This window comes from Balaenoptera ricei, chromosome 20 (assembly GCF_028023285.1).
Source record: "Balaenoptera ricei isolate mBalRic1 chromosome 20, mBalRic1.hap2, whole genome shotgun sequence".
Classification (NCBI taxonomy): domain Eukaryota; kingdom Metazoa; phylum Chordata; class Mammalia; order Artiodactyla; family Balaenopteridae; genus Balaenoptera; species Balaenoptera ricei.
The window spans coordinates 52,183,032-52,199,675 of NC_082658.1; the positions used below are offsets into that span (position 1 = coordinate 52,183,032).

Below are 16,644 nucleotides of genomic sequence, written 5' to 3' on the forward strand. Positions count from 1 at the left end.
CCTATCGTAGCCTCACTTATGATGAGCAAATAGAGGCACCGAGAGGCAAATCGGTTTATCCAGGATCGCACAGCTATGAAAGGGCAGAGCTAGGGCTCACAACCCTGTCAGCCTCACCCCAGAGGCTGCGTGGGTGGAGAACGCGGGACACCCGCACCTCCTCCTCAGGCCGGGGCTCGGCTGGGGGAGCACGAGGCAGGAAGGGGCAGCCGGCTCCCTTCTCCTCACCTGATGACTTCCAGAGCCCTGGAATGCTTCCCGAGGAAAAAGCCCTTGGGGGCCCCGTGGGGGCTGGGGGCAAGGCTGTACTAGCTCCTGTCTAGCTGACCCCAGCTCCTAGCACAGGCCCCAACACCAGGGTCCCAGAGTCTGCAGAACCGATGACCCCCCTTGAACAGACGGGGGAACTGAGGCCCAGAGAGGGGCAGGCAACCAGTACCAGCTCTACCACTTACTGTGTGACCTTGGGTAAGCTGTCTAACCTCCTGGTGCCTCAGTTACCTCCTCTGTAAAATGGGGATGACAACAGCTGTTTTCATAGAGTTGTTTTGGGGAAGGAATGAGACAAGAGGTGAAAAGTGCTATAAGACCAATGCCTGGCACGTAGTATCAATAGGTAGTCAGTGAACAGGAGCTTTCATTTTTACTACCATCGAAGCACAGAGGAACCAGAGGAGCCCAGGAATGGCCCCCCAACTTTTCCTACCACCCTCCCCAAAATGCACATCCACCTCTCTGGACCTACACACTGCACCAACATCCTTATTCATCACCCCACACAGATGCTCAGCCGCCAGGGCACCCCCAAATCCTCTCACCTAGACAAAACAACATGGGGGGAACTAGAGGCTCCCTCCTTCCCAGCCACCTTCCCCTCCTCATGAAGACATGGGGGGCCAGAAAGGAGAAGGGTGTTGGCCAGGGTAACGCAGGGCAACATCTGTGTGATTCTGGAGGCAGAACCAAGGGCTGGATCTCCAGCTTCCCTTGGGAATCAGGACTCCCAAGCTGGAGGCCACAGCAGCACAGAAGAGGCGGTGGAACCCCAGACCTGCTGCCCCGACCCCCAGCCCCACCCATGGGCTGGGGGACCAGCCCTGATGCCCTGCGCTCCTGCAGTGAGGACACCCTCCCTGCCAAGTCACTAGTAGGGGATATTAAATAATATTTATCTCCCTAGTTCCTCCCACAGCTCAACTAAATATAGCAACTAATTTTTTCGAAAAAGGATTTCTGCTCCAGAAAGATAATATTTATATAAGAGGTGGTTGTCATAAACCAATACAAAACCCAAAGCTCCCTTTCTGACAGCTCTTCGTAATTTTCAAGCCAGCCCTGAGCAGTGAGACACACAGGCCAGAGAACCTTCCTTCCGGCTGGCGGGGAACCCTGAAAGGGTGAGGCCCCAAGTTCAGAAAGGGCGTCGGTCCAGGCTGCACTCTGGGGATCGAGGCGACATTTCTCTCTGGACCCCTAACACTCTGCCCCGTGCCGTGGGGGTGGGCCAAAGGGGTGGCAAATCCTGCCTGCAAGCGACCTGGGGAGGGACCTCTACATCTTCTACCATGTCTGGGTCATATCTGGACAGTACTGGCACTTGCCGTGCTTTTTGGCAGGTGGAGAATCCCACACTCCTTTGAACATGAGGAAGAACGATACCTTTCCCTCCCAAACAGCAACAGCATGAAGGCTCCCTCGTTGCCCAGAGATGGGCAGGCGTGGCTCCAGGTCACCCAGGAAGGAAAGGCCTCCCCAGGCAACTCCCTGGGTGAGGCCTTGAACCTGCCACCCCCAAGGAGGAGGTGGGTCTCCCGCCTCAGCAGTTCAAAGACCCCACCGACTCCGCCAGCCACATCCGCCTGGGGGTGCAGAAAGAGGAAGACCTGGGGGTGGGGTAACCAAGCCTGCCAGCTGACAAGCTGCACCTTCTGGGCGTTTTACTGAGCCCTCGTGGGAGACCCTCGGGGTCAGCTAGGAGGCTGGGCCTCAGAGTCCCCGGCTGGTCCCTCGCCGGCCGACCCCGATGTGTGCACCTGCACGACTCCGGCCGACTGCGGCGGCGCGGGGATGCAGCGCTGAGCGTCGATGGGGGTGGGCGAGGGCCTGCAGGAGTGGACTGGGACGCGGGTGGAGGTGGGAAGCCCGGAAGGGCCGCACGGGTCCCTGGGCCCGGAGAGAGGAGAGCGGGGCAGGGGAGCCAGGCGTCCGGTCTCCGAACCCGGAACCCGCACCCCCCCCTTCCCCTACGAAGGTACCGCGCAGCCCCGCCGGGAGCCCCACGGGCATCTGCAGAGGTTTCCGGAGCCCTCGCTTCCTGCCTGCCCGCCCGCCCGCGGGGACCGATGGCTGGGAGGGGAGAGGACCGCTCCGCAGCCGCGGTGCCGCGGCGGGGGTGGGGGTGGGCGCAATACGGAGACCGCGGCGCACGCGGCCCCGGCTGCCCCCGCGTGGCCCGCGCTCTCACCGTTAGGACCATAGCGCTCCCGCGCGCCGGTCACCTGCTCCGGGCTCAGGCCGCCCTCGGCAGTCACCGAGAAGCGGCGCAGCACGTCGGCGGCCGGGAGCAGGTGCGCCTCCTCCATGCCGCACCCCCCGGCAGTCTGCGCCGTCGGCACAGTCGGGGTCGCCTCTCCGCGGGGATACTGCGCGGGGGGCTCGGGCCCCGACGGGCGCCGCGCGAGGCCAGGACCGCGAGGGAACCTTCCCCGACGGCAGTGGCGGCGGCGGCCCCGGCCCGCGCCAGGATGCTGCGCCCCGGGCTCCCTCCCAGGGGCGGGGCAGCCCGGGGCCCGCCCCCGCACTCACACCCCTTCCGGCCGCCCTCAGAGCCCTCCGCCCCGCCCCCGCAGGGCCCCGGGGCGCGGAGGCTGAGCTGCCTGCCCATTCTGCAGAAGGGGGAACTGAGGCCGCCCACGCGGAACGCGCTGAGCTTGGGGGAGCCGAGGGAGCGTGGTCCGGATGGGCCTCGACCACTGTCCACAGGGCAGAGAACTGGGGAGGGCTGCTGAGCGCGTGTCTCTGAGCTGCCTTCTTTTGAGCCCTCTTGGGTCCTGGGAAGTTGCAAAACGGGGATGTCCATAGAGGGGCTTCCTACCCCCCTACTCGAATTTTGCAAAGTGTGACCCTGGGTCTAGAGGGAACCCAAAAGCCTGTGAATAAGCAAGACTCCTCTGGAGATTACTTGATGTTTTCTTCTTTTGATGTTTATGCTTGCTTTATTGTTTTCCTAAAGTCCAGCGAAGAGCGGTTATTCCTCACACAATCAGAACCTCTAACAATGACCCAGGATATAAGAAAGTAAACCAGTCTTGCTACCTTACACTCACACCTTCACCCCAGCAGGAAACGTAACTGCCAGGTGGGATGAGGGTTCCCTGGAGAAGTCTGAGGGTGTGGGGTGGAGGCCTCTGACCAGGCCCCCAGGGAGAGTGACCCTGGCGCAGGGCAGGGGAGGGAAGAGGAACCCCTACTCCGGTGCTCCCTGAGCTCCAGTCTGTCCAGGGGTACCAGGAGGAGGGCTGCAGGTCAGGGAAGCAAACTGTGGGAAGGCAGAAACCACTCACCCCGCCAAAGGGAAGAGCAAAAAAGAGCAATCTGCTTGCGCCGCTCCAGCTTGAGAGACCCAGCCAGTCTCACCCACCCACCATCATACCCCTACCGGTGGCCTCTGCTGCCCAGAGCTCTGGGATCCACCTTGGTGGCCCAAGGTCAGAGATGCCAGGACTGAGCCCACTCAGCCGGCTGTTCAAACCCCAAACCCTACAGTGCCTCTGCAAACAGAAAGCCTTCCGGGAGACTGCAACTGCAGACACACAAGTCCCAGCTTCCAGCCTGGCCCCCCTGCTGACTCCTACCCAGTGTCCCCCCAGTTCCTGATCTCTTCCTCCCAGGATGGGGCCATGGTCCTCCTCCTCTCTCTCCCCTTTGCCATTACTCCTTGAATATAGAGATATTGAGTGAGGGCTAGCTGGCGGAACGGTCCAGTCCTTTGCTGCTTTTGACAGGTCACCCAGACCGACTCCAGGGGCATCAGCTGGGGCTCAGCCTACTGCCGTTGAGATAGGGGAATGCTGGTTTTCTGGCTGTGGCTTCTTGCAGCCCAACATTTTAGATCTCCAGTCCAATATTCCCTGTATTTCCACCCTCTCCCTTTCTTCCCCCACCCCTGTAGTCCACAAAGACAGCCCTACCTGCATCTCTAAGTTGCCAGGAAAAATGTTAGCCAGGGCTAGGCGGGGACAGAACCCTACAGCTTTCCACTAGAGACCTCTCTCCCAGAGACATGAAGCCCTAGTCACAAAAGCAACTGGAAATCCCTCTCCCTCCCCCACTTACACATCTTGGGGTCTGACTCCCGTTTGTCAGCCCCAGGGATCTTAACACTAAGCCTCTCCCACTCCGTTGGTGTCTGCTCGAAGAAGTCCTGCCTGTTTGCTCTGGCAGCCTGGACTATATTCCCTCTCTCCTGCCCACCCACCCCACCCCACCCTGCTTCCAAACCACCACAAGCAGGGCCAGCAGCTGCCAGCAACTATGGCCCCCACCTGGCAGGTTCACACATCTGTCAGCATGCCCACCTGCTTGGCTGCCCCCATGACAGCTTCTGGGCATCGCTCCAAGCTTCCACAGTCATTTCACACTCCAACTACTTGCCCAGTCGCTGTGTGCTCCCCCCCCCCCCCCATTATGCCCTCTATCTGCACCTAGACATACAGCTGGTAGCCAGGGGGACATGGTCACAGGTATGCTGTCCAAAGGGCTGGTCTATCCTCCCCACCTCCCAGCTGCCAGGTACTGAGAGCTCTAGGCCTGGCACCCAGTCCCAGCTCTTTCTAAATCCCCCACAGGACAGATGATGGCAGAACTTACCACCTCTTTGGCAGGAGGTGTGCCTGCCAACCTCACCTGGGGGTGGTGCAGAGCGGAGCACAGGGGAAAGGTAGGTCTTTGCCGGAAGGATTTGGACACATGAAGAAGAGGGTGTCACAGGCAGAAAAAACAACCTCAGTTGAAGGTGGGAAACCTCAGCCGTGTCCCAGAGACAGTGACTCAGTCGCTCAGCATGGCTGCATCATCAGGAGCTGAGCACAAGGTCAGGAGGGTGGATCAGAGAGGCAAGGCTGGGACACTGAGAACCCTGATCGACCATTTAATGGCCTGGCTTCTTAAGCAATGAAGATGCAAGGTCACATTTGCTTTCTAGAATAGCTTCCCCCTGGAAGCTGGTATGGGGACGGGATTCAAGGGGAGAGGAGATGCTGAAAGGACCCCACAGTGGTAAAAAATGAGGAGGTGTAGACCAAGGCAGAGGGACCTGGTTGTGGATTAGGTTCAGGGATGAGAGGAAGTGAGGAGTGACAGCTGACTCCCGTGTTTCTGGTGGGTGAGGGGTTCAGCCCTGAGGTCGGGGAGGAGTGGGTTGAGGTGGGAGTGCATCTGGGGCCAAGTGGAGTGGGAGGGGCCTGGAGGACTCCACGTGGAGGCGGAAGAGGGTTTCTCTTGCAGCTCCCCTCTCCCTGCCCGACCTTATCGCCTATCGTCACTGCCCCCGCTCAGGCCCCACCTTCTCTCTCAAGCTCTCCAACAGCCTCCTCCCTGGCCTCCCTGCCTCCAGACTTACCTCTGTATATCAAGATTGCCTGCCTGAGCTGGTGATTTCATTACTTCATCCCTCTGCTCAAGACCCTTCCTTAGCTCCCCATTACCGGCAGGATAAAGTCCAGACTCTTCAACCCAGCAGTCACAGCCCTTTCTTTACCAGTCGGCTCCTACTCATATCCAAGCAAACCGGTCTCCTCAAAATTCTCCAAGCGGGCCTTGCACATTCTAGCTTCAGCCCTTTGTCCAGGCTGTTCCCCTGGCCTCAAGTGCTCTCCCAGCTCCTCTCCCTAAAATGTCTCCCCACGAAACTCAGTTCCTTGGCTACCCCAGCCCTGTGTATTCATGCTCTTCCCTGCACGCTTCTGACCGACTTTGAATGAGGCCCCATAGATCAAGGCCTCTCTCCCCATTGCACACAGGGGGAAACTGAGGCCCAGGCAGAGGGTGGGACTCAAACAGGGACATGGAGCCAGGGAGGCCAAGGCAGAGCTTCAGCTGGAACTCCCAGGCCAGGTGTCCTGTTCCTCCTCTGCTGATGGCTTTCCTAGGTGTTCAGCTGCTGGGATACCTCTGCTGGGCCAGGCTGGGGAGGTCTCCTCCGAGGCCAGGGAGTGAGCTTAGGACAGCCTGGCCAATGGGGGCTCCAACCTGAACCTGGGGGAGGGTCTTGAGCAATAGTTCAGGGGACAGGCGCTGGGCCAGAGTCTGGGAGGATCGGAGGCAGGAGGACAGGGCTCCCACCCTGTTGTTGTCCCAGCTTCCCCCCTCCCTGATTCCCGCCCTCCCTCCCTCCCTTCGTCCCTCCCTTTCGAGTCCACTGTCTCAGCCCCACCCCACCCACTTGGACAGACCCCGTGAAGTGGGGGCAGGGAAGACTGGCCCCCAGCCGTACAGAGTGGGAGACCCTCCTGTCGGCCGCCCCCCTAACCTCAAGTTCTTCTATTTCAGTCTTGGGGACCCCTGGGCAAGTTCCGGATGCACCCCACCCCCCAGTCCTCCTGGGCCTAGGGCCCCTACTGACCTGGAGCCACCCTCCCACCCTGCACCTCCAGCCTCTCCCCGTGCCCTAGGATGGGGACCCCCACCCTCTCACCTCCCCTCAGTTCTGCCCCTCAGGGGTATCCAGCTTCCCTGGCCCACACTCATCCTCATCACTTCCAGCTGCCCATGTTGTCCCACTGGGGCCACATCTAGTTCCCTGTGCACAGTAAGAAGTTTCTTGTCTCTGGATCTTTGCTCACTCTGTTCCCTCTGCCATCCTCTGGGGCTCGTTCCTGTTAGACCTTAAGGCCCGGAAGCCATGGCTCATCCCCGCGGCCAATAAGACTCCCATCGCCCGTATGACCCCATCAGGCTCCCCGTGCCCTGGCGTTCACTGTCTGCCCTGCACCCCCGTCTGTAGTCACCCTTGAAGGCAGACTCACCTCAGTTCTCAGGAGGTGTCAGGGAGGGTGTTTGAATGACTGAGTTAAGGCAGGAAAACTCCGGAGCCTCTTCCTGGGAAGGGGGCACACCCGGCTTTCAGGGACCTGGGGAGGTGGGGCTTTGTCAGCAAGTGGGACAGAACAGGCACCCAGGGGCCTGCGGTCCTGGACACCCGGACCATTGCATTTTGGCCAGAGGAGGCTGGCCTCCTTTCCCTGCATCTACCTCTGTGGGACCGCCCTGCACAGCATCGGGGCTGGGGCCTTGGGTCAGGCTACTCACTCTTCAGCTCCTTGAGGCAACTTCCTGTCCTTGTCCCCTTATCTCCCTGGCCAGGCTGAGGAGAGGAAGTTGTCCTCTCCCTCCCAGTGGTGGACAGAGACACCCCCCTGGACCTCAGGACGGGGGGAGCATATCACGTGAGGGTGCGCCTGCTTCTTGCAGGCCTGCCTTCTCTTGGTGCTGCTACTAGAGCCCTCTTCCTAAGCAGCCATGCTGCTACGCTCCTGCTCAAGTACCTTCCATGGCTCCCCATGGTCTCCCCAATTAACATCAACTCCTCAGCCCCTTAGACTTTAGTCACTTTGACCTGTCTTCTCCTTCCCTGCCTCTGCCCATGCTATTACCTGTAGTAGGAAACTAGTTCTTCTCATCTTTACCTGTCTAAACCCTCCTTGCTCTCTAAAGCCAGGCTCAAATGCTACCTTCTCCGAGAAGTCCTCTTTGACCCTTCGAGAGCCAGTGACCGTGTGCCTCCTGAGTGGCCCAGCTTTTGTGTGCTCCTCCCTATTTGCCTGAATTTTCATCAGCAGCATCCAGGCTGTGCATTCCTCCAGGACAGGAGCTGCATCTGAATCATCACAAGGTCTCTACAGGGCGGTGCAGTGCATGAAGGTCATTATAAAGTTGCCCTCTAGGTTGGGGATCTCCTGAGGCTGAAACTGTGTCTGTAACACTCATCATTGCCTCTCAGTGCCTGGCATCTGGTCTGGCACTTACTAGACTCTCAAAGATACTGGTTAAATGAACAAGTTCTTAGCCAATGCAATAAGAGAAGGAAATGGGATACAAATACTGGAAAGTGAAAGACTGAGTAAGTATAATCACATCCAGGAGCTGTGACAGTCTCACCACGGATATATCAGAGTCAGCACTCCCATTGTACGGACAGGGGTTTAAGGCCCAGAGAGAGGCTGGAATTTGCTGGAGGTCACATAGAGGGTTGGGTTAACTCCTAGCTCTGTTACTTTTTCTGCCACAGTGTCTGGCACAAGCACATAGTGCCTCGGCTAGTCTTGGGCTGTGCCTATCAGCACCTTGGCCAGTGAGGTGAGAAGCCCTGCTTGGCAGGGAGGAGGTTTCGTTCCAGGTTCCAGGCCATGCCTGAGCAGTCTGCTTATAGGGCATCAGCTGGTAGTGGGTTGTAAGAAGTTAAAACACAAAACCCCTATTTGCCTTGTAAATGGTTACACCTGACCAGGCTTGTAAGACTGAGGCACAACTTGAAAAGGAATTTGAGACCTGGGACTTGCTCCCTGGTATGGAGAAAGGCCTTTGGCCTGGGGGTACCTGAGGGCAAGGCTTTTCTTGGTTAGCCCCTCAGCCTGGAGAACCATCCCTGCCTCCTGTGCGCAGAGAGCAGGGGCTGCTGGTTCAGCCTTACCCAGAGGGCACCCACAGGCCTGGGGCTGGATTAGTGGGGCTGGTCAAGTCCTCAAGCGAGGCTGGCTCCTTCTCCGCACAACCCTGGCCGTGGGAGTCTGAGAAAGCCCCCTCCCCTCTGGACCCAGGGTCTCTGTGCAGTGGGGGTGGGACAGAACAGTGTCTGGAGTTCACAGGATCCATGGTAGGAACTTGCTTACAGGGCCCACCCAGGAGCAAAATCAGGACAAAGTGGCAGGAGACCCAGGTGTGTCCTTGGCTCCCAGGCTGGGGGCAGAGGGAAAAACTCAGGTCTCTACTTGTGGTCCCCTTGCTGCCTATAGTCACAGGCTCCATGTCACTCCTGGCCTGTTCTTTACCCTCTCAGGGCCCAGCTGTCCTGACTTTCCCTCCTCAGTGCTCTTTTGGGTCTCTCATCAGCAGTGCCAGGTCTCCGCCCCGGTGTTCCCTGTGTGGCGGCCAGCCCAGCTCCCTGGGGATATCCTGTCATTGTGGCCCAGAGCCTAGGTACTGCCTCTTGCCAGGTTAGCTCCAGTCCTCTGGGTCCCTTCCAGGTCCCCAGGTGGGGCCCAGGAGCCCAGAGAGGTTAGGGAAGTTGGCAAAGGCACCCAGATCCCCAGCGTGGCAGACCGGGCATGGTGCCCAAGACACCTGATGCCTGGGCCGTCCTGGGCAGATGCACCGGCAGGTCTCCCTACCCCACTGCCCACTCTCTGGGTGACCTTGGCATGTCCTCTGCTTCTCTGGGCTCCCTCCCTGAGGCCATGACTTACGGCCAACCCAGCCCAGGCCCTGGCCTCCAGTAACCGGGCTCCATGAAAATGCCCAGATTTGCAAACTGGGTTCCATTTGCCTTTCATTCCCTGGAGTCACACACCCCCTCATCTGTGTATTCAAATCAGCCCAGGCCCTCCTGGGTGGGTCATTCACAACCAGCTGCTGGGGTGGAGGGAAGGATGGGACCTGGGCATGGGATCTGCCTTGGACACCTCACAGCACTATCTGCTCTGAGGGTATAAAGTAACAATAGCCAGGCACTGTGCTGAGTGCATTCTTTAATCTTTACCAGCAGGTTCTTACACCCCTTACACCCCTTACACTTATACCCCTTACACCCCTTATACTTATACCCCTTACACTTTAGAGCAGGTTCTTACACCCCTTACACCCCTTACACTTATACCCCTTACACCCCTTATACTTATACCCCTTACACTTTAGAGCAGGTTCTTACACCCCTGCTTTATAGAGCTGCACAATGAGGTAAGAGCCACACAGTTGATACATAGGAGAGCAGAGCTTTGAACCCAGGCCATCTGGCCTCAGAGCCCAGGCTTTTAACCACTGTGCTATTCTGCTTGTGCTGGGTCCCTAGGCAATGCAGGGCTAGTTTCCTAACCTGGCTCTGACTCAAAGCCCCTGCTCATGACCACTGAGTTATACAGCCTGGTGAAAGCTCTGAGGAGGGGCCAGGGTCCCCAACATGCCGTCAGCATCCACTCCAAGGTCCCTGAGATGGCAGTCACCCTTGACTGGGGAAAGAACCCCACCTGAAAAGACCATAGGCTTTAGTTTTTAATCTCAGCTCGCTGCGTGACCTGGGACAAGTGACTTCACCTCTCTGAGTCCCAGTTTTCTCATCTGTAAAATGGACAACATAGTAGACCTAAACCCACAGGTCATTCTGAGTGCTAAGTGAGCTGGTGTATCTACAGTGGCCAGCATGGGCCTACTGGGCTGTAGATCCTCAGAACCCATCTTTTACTTGTGTCCACTTCCAAGGACCCAGCCTGGTTCTGCCCTGTCTTCCCCAGGACACTCCCCCTCTGGTCAAACTGTCTGTGACCTGACCAGGAAGCTGGCCAAGGGCAATACCCACCCAGATCCTGGAGGCAAGACGCCAACAAGCAGGAACAAAGAATTTTCCATGGCTCCGCAGTTAATGAGGAACTGACACTCTTCTGGGCCTCAATTAGTCTCTCATCCTCCTCTCCTTCTCTCAGATTTCCATCACTGGTGATATTTACATTGGAATTCTTCCCAGGACTTCAGGAATCCAGCATGGACAAGTGGAAAACAATACAAAAAAAGAGATAGGTGTATTTTTTTAAAGGTAGTGTTGGCAAGTTTGCACTCTTGGTTATAAAACATATTACAAAGCAGCAAGTATCAAAACCAAATGATTTTGTGTTTAAATCAACTCAACTGGGCTTCTGTCAATTTTCAGACATTGCTGAAATACAAAGAAGAGAAAGATGTGGTCCCTTCCCTCAAGAGGGTCACGGCCTGGCTGGTACATACCCAAGTAGCAGATACTTAAGCATGTGTAGTAGTTAAGAGTATGCTCTCAGGAGACAGACCTGGGATTAAACTGCTACTAGTTACCAGGCATGTGATCTTGGACAAGTTACTAAATGAGTCTCAGTTTCATCATTTGTAAAATGGGAGTGATAACAAGATCCACCTCAGTGGACTGTTGTGAGTTTAACTGAGAAAATATATGGCATTGATAGCTGGGTACCCAACATAGGTGCCCCCATTTTGTTAACAGAGCCCTGACTTCACTCCAGGTAGCAAAGACTTTGCCCCAGCCCAGTGCATGAATCATGAGTGATTTAAGCCAATCGCAGGCTAAAATCCTCTTTGCCAGATACTGGTTTTCTCAATTTCCTGGCTGCTGAGGATGGCCATGTGACCCACTTATAGCCAGTGAGGTATAAGGGGAAGCCTGCTGAGGGCTTCCTGAATAAAATACAGAGGATGAAGGCTTTGCTTTCCCTGCTTCCTCCCTATGAAGAGTTTTGATGCCTGGAGCTGCAGCAGCCATTTTGTGGCCATGAGGCATTCAGCTTAAGGATGAGAAACCTACCCTGAGAATGGCCATGTGAAAGGAGGTTGAGTGGGGAGGCATTGCTGAGCTGCAGAACAGCCTGAGATCGCCCACATCCAGACTTCTTGTTCTGAAAGATGATTTTAAAAGTCTGTATTCAAAGCAAGTGGGAGATGAGTTATTTAAAAGATAAATGGTGTGGGTCACTCCACTTGCCTTTCCACTCAGTGTGTAAGTGGAATGGAGCTGTGAATCTGCTGGACCCGAGTATCTCTCAGGACCTCAAGGTGCAAAGGTAGCCTTGGGTGTGGGCTCCACTGAAGAAACCAAGGCTGCCCCATGCCTGGCTGGAAACCATCGACAGGTGATGGCATCTGGCTCCCCACCCCTTCCTGGAGGGTTTCAAGGGTAATTTCACTCATCCTCAGTTTTTGCCTTATGCGCCTGGGCCGTCCGTGCATTAGAATCAGAACTGCCGGAGGTGCCCATTACCCAGCTGGATGGAACAGGTAGAGGGAAACCAGCAGACAAGGGGCTGACCCCCCATCAGAGAACAAAGGGAGGAAAAGGGAGAAACATAGCTCATTTAGAACCTAAGTGATTAATTAGTCTGAATTCATGAACCAAGGTTGTTCCCTACAACAGGCTGCCTGTGACCTCACGCAGGTCTTAGCCCAGTGTTAACACAGGCTCTGGGGTGAACAACTTGACATCTCAAGAGCTGGCTGCATTTTACATTAAGTGCCAGTGAAGACAGGGAGGGTCTGGGATTTGTGATAAAGGGGGGCGCCCAACCAAGCTGAAGCCCATTTGGGGTCTCGGTACCCAACACTTTCAAGTGGTTAACTTCCTGGGTTGTAAATATTCTGAATTGGGTTTTTTTGGTTGCTTTTTTTTTTTAACAGGAGGCAGTGTGGTTAAGTGGAGGTTAAGAGTGCAGGCTCTGCTCTCTGTTTCGCTGTCTGAGAAACGGGAATAATGCTAGAACCCACTTCATCCGTTGCCACGTGGCTCTGAGCACGGGGCCTGCCCTGAAGGACAGCCTTCGTGGTGTCACTCCACCACCAGGCAGAGAAAGGCATTCAGAGCACAGACCAAGAAGCGGTTAAGGGACCCAGTGCCCGATGAGGTGCTGTGGCTCTGTCCCTCACCTTAAAAATGATAAAATAGTGGAACCCAGGGCATCTGACCTGGAAAGACCCCTGAGTCATCTTCTCCTGTCTTCTCTCCTTGCACAGGTTGGACTCGAAGCCCGGAGAGGCCGGGGACTGTTCCAAGGAGAAACAGCGAGGCCATGTAGAGGGGAAAGGGGTCAGAGTCCTGAAGAAACAGGGAATGTTGTCAGCAAGAAGATAAATGAGGACAGATGAAAATGATACACGTTTGTGTGATGACATTTTCTACCATAAATGTCCAGAGAACAGCCACAGAACGGGAGACACAGAACAGCCACAGGATGGGAACCACCTGGGATGGCGATGCTGGTGGCAGCAGCCACACGCTCTTGCTCACGGATGGCAATGCTGGGACCTGGCACCAGCTGGACCACCGCCCACAGTGGAGGGAAAACCCGTCCCCGCAGGTGCACATGCAGCAGCCTGTTGCTGGGGAAAGCAGAGACTGTTCCTTGCAATGAAAGAAATGTAAGTTATGCATCCCAAGGGTAATCTACATGCCTATTAAACTAACACAAATTAGAAGAGAATAATAAATCCCAGTCCTGTCAGGGACCAGAGGAAACAGGGGCACTGGTAGGCTCTTGGATGTGTTCATTAAAACATGGTCTTTTCTTTCTGGAAAGCAAGCCAGCCCCATGCAGCACGGTCTATACCCTTCGATCTGGTCTTTCTAACCTGAGAATGTAAACTTTCCCTGCCCCACCCCCTTACTGCCGCCCCCCTGTTCACTGCCCAGGAGGCTGTTGGAACAGTTTTCCCAGTCCAATGCCAGGCTTTGTGTGTGTGTGCCCTCCTTTGTTTCCTGAGCTGAGTCTGCTCTGGATCTTTCCCTCTGACCGAGGGCCCAGCCCAGATCTCAGTAGATTCGCATTGTGATGCCCTGATGTCAGCCCCAGGGTTGAACAGTAAGGTGCCGATCCGACTCCAAGTCTGGACACCATGGACCCTGCCGGCCAGCCCAGCCCATGGGCACAGCCTGAGGAACCACACGCCCCGTCAACCCCCAGCCAGCCTGGACACAGGGTCCCGGGGGATGGGGGGACCCCAGATGCCTGGGAAGCCACCAGGTGCTTCTGCTGCCGCTTCAGTAAACTAGGCCATCACAGAACATCCCTGCCCGGGAACTTCTTGCACTGCCCCCTCCCCTTCAGAGAGAAGGGCCGGTCTGCGCTCTGGAAGGGAGCCCCCTGCAGGCTGCAGGGCTGGTGTGTGGCTTCTCCAGAACTCGGCCGGGCTTGGGTGGGCAGGTAACATGGTTGGGGAAGCTTCTGCCAGCTGCTGGAGACTGTATCTGGCCTTCCCAGGAGCCATTCTAGCTGTGGCCCTAAGCAGGGGCAGCGGTGCCCTGCGGCAAGATGACAGTATGCAGCCTGCCAATGACTGCGAGTACACCATTAGGGCTTCCTCTGTAAGAGAGCACCCCCTGGGAGGAGAGGTTAAACAAAGTCCCCCCTGACTTTCCGGGGACTTGGAGGGACCAGGTGAGAGGAGGAGACATGGAGGAAGGAGGGGGCTGGAAGGGGAAGCGGAAGCGGGGGCTTCCTCGAACACAGCAGCAGGGCCGCAGGCTCAGGTCTCAGCCAGCTTCCCATTTGCTGAGTGACCTTTGGCAAGTCCTGCCTGTCTTTAGCCTGCCTGATTTTTTGAGGTATCCCCTTCTCCAGGGGAACTAAGGGCACCTGCTACAGAATGTTCATGCCTCTGCCCAACTCAGGGACAGACGCACAGACATGTGATCAGACAGTCGTCCTGGTCCCTCACCCTCACATCCCCCACTGCCTGCCCTTCCCCCCCAGGCTTAGAGAGTGGATGTGCCTGGCCTGGGAGCTGGGAGATCCCCATTCCACTCTGCACCTGGGACCACACCTGCTGTGCAAATTCTGGCAGACCCCAGCCCCTCTTTGGACCTCAGTTTCCCCTCTTGCACAGTGGCTGGGGGATGGGGATGTATGGGAGGGATCAGGTGGTCTCCAAGGCTCTCCCCCTCCAGTTCCAGGTCTGTGACATTTTACACTGTTTTAGGCAGAAACGTTTGCTCAGAGGAAACCTTCCACAGAGCGTCAGTAGCGGGTGTGGGGGAGGGGCTGGGGGTGGGATGGGGTGGAGCCTCACTTGCTCCGCTACAACCCCTGAGTGGACAGAGCCTGCCCAGCTGCTGGGACCTGGGCAGTCCCTGCCCCTCTGGCCTCAGTCACTTTGCTGGCAGAGCGGAGGCTGAACAGGATGGTCTCACCAGCCCTTTGAGTTTCCCTCACTTCACAGCCTCGAGAAACCTCTCCAGGTGCACCTTGGGCATCCTCATGCCTTGGGACCAGGCCCCTGCCCTGCCCCAGCTCCCACACCTCCACCAACCCTCGCCCACTGGGGTCTCTCCTGGTTTGCCTCCTCCCCTCTGATTGGGCCTCCGGGGTCCCCTCAGTCCCCTTAGTCTAAGCGAGGAGTGAGTGATGTAGGCCAGCAGGAAGCCAGTCACGTGCCTGGGATCTTCCAGAGAAAAGGAAAGGGGCATCCGGAAGGTCCCCAGAGGTCCAGCAGAGTCTGAACTGGATGTGGTGGACAAATCTGGTCTCTTTTCAGTTGCAGGGGATACAAGCCCAATTTAAATAGGCTGAAGCACAAATGGGAAACTATTGGCTCATATCTGTGAAAAGTCCAGGGGATGGAGATGGCTTCAGAAACGGCTGCATCAAGGGTTCTCAAATTATGAATTGGAGAATTTGTCTCTCTCTGCCTCTGGGATGTTTCTTCTGTGGTGGCTCCATTTTCAAGAGGGTTCTCTCCTCATGGTGGTAAAATGGCTGCCAGGAGCTCTACCTAACATCTCACTTGCATGGTCACCCTAGAGGAAGGAGATTCTCTCTGCCAACAGTTTCATCAAAAGCCCCCGATTTGAGTCTCCTATCCTGTGCTCCCATGGGATGTGGGTCCTGTGCCCCTTCCTGAACCAATCCTTGTCATGCTCCAGCTGGCTCCACGGAGTCATATGCTCTAAACCCGGGAGATGGGGGGTGGTGAGGAGGAAGAGGGAAGAGGTCAACACAAGGGCTGAAGGGGGTTCCTCAAAGGACAGTCAAGGTGCTGAACCTGGAAGAAGGGGTGCTGAGCAGGCAGGAACATGAAAGGCCACCACCACTGCGGGAGCATGCCAGGTCAGGGACCTCCTCCACGGGCACTAAGAGGGGCCAGCTCTGTGTGAGCTTCTGTGATGGTCCCAGGGGGAAGGGAGGAGGCTCCTGGCCAGCCCCGGGCTCCAAGGAGCCCCAGCAGTGGCACAGTCCTCAAGGAGGAGGCATAAGGGCACAGAGTGAGTGCTGAGTGCAGAGCAGCCCAGAGACGAAGCCTTATGGATGACGGAGGGCTGAGGAGGGCCCGTGGCCTTGGTGGACAAGTCTCTCTCCTGGGAGGCTGGGAGACTCTCGAGGGAAATGCCATCTGATCCTTATTCTTAGAAACAGGAAGTGATAGCTTCCCGAGAGCAAACTGACCTCATCCCCAGGCCCCGAGCCATCAGGGGTCCAGCCACTTCCAAAGGCATGTGGTTACAGTTCACACGAGGAAGCATAACTAATAGATCCACATCTTGCCTCTCTTTCCTCTTCTAGCCTCAAAGTGAATCATCATCCCCTTAAATAAAGGTACCTCTTGATCAGGCCCTTAGTAAGGGAGCACGGGTGGCGTGTCATAAACTTGATCCATCCCACTGAATCTTTCTGACTTTAATACCTTTCAAGTGTGACTGCCTCTCATGTGCTAATACTGCCATGTGCTAATTACCTCCTTGTGTTAATACCACCATGTGCTTATGCCTCCATGTGCTAATTATCTCCCATGAGCTCACACATTCTGTGTGCCAGTGTCTTCCAGGTACTAGTTTCATTCTGGGCTTGTGAAGGGCTTTAAACAGCACAAGTTAGTACTCGGAACTACACTCAGTTTTACCTGGGTATT

The 16,644-nt window shown here is 56.4% G+C and overlaps 1 protein-coding gene across 7 annotated transcripts in view; it reads right to left on the bottom strand.

Moving 5' to 3' along the window:
• ATP2A3 (ATPase sarcoplasmic/endoplasmic reticulum Ca2+ transporting 3) overlaps positions 1 to 11,647 on the bottom strand; it is a 41,546-nt gene extending 29,899 nt beyond the window's left edge. For 5 of the 7 annotated variants that reach the window (XM_059908028.1, XM_059908031.1, XM_059908029.1 and 2 more), the window contains exon 1: positions 2,465 to 2,757. In XM_059908028.1, coding sequence (XP_059764011.1) covers positions 2,465 to 2,582 — 118 coding nt within the window. In that variant the 5' untranslated portion in view covers positions 2,583 to 2,757. Of the gene's footprint in view, positions 1 to 2,464; positions 2,758 to 7,025; positions 7,131 to 10,567; positions 10,735 to 11,557 lie in introns of those variants that run through there. The other 2 variants (XM_059908034.1, XM_059908033.1) reach the window with 2 other exon arrangements.
• Between the last annotated feature and the right edge of the window lie 4,997 nt (positions 11,648 to 16,644).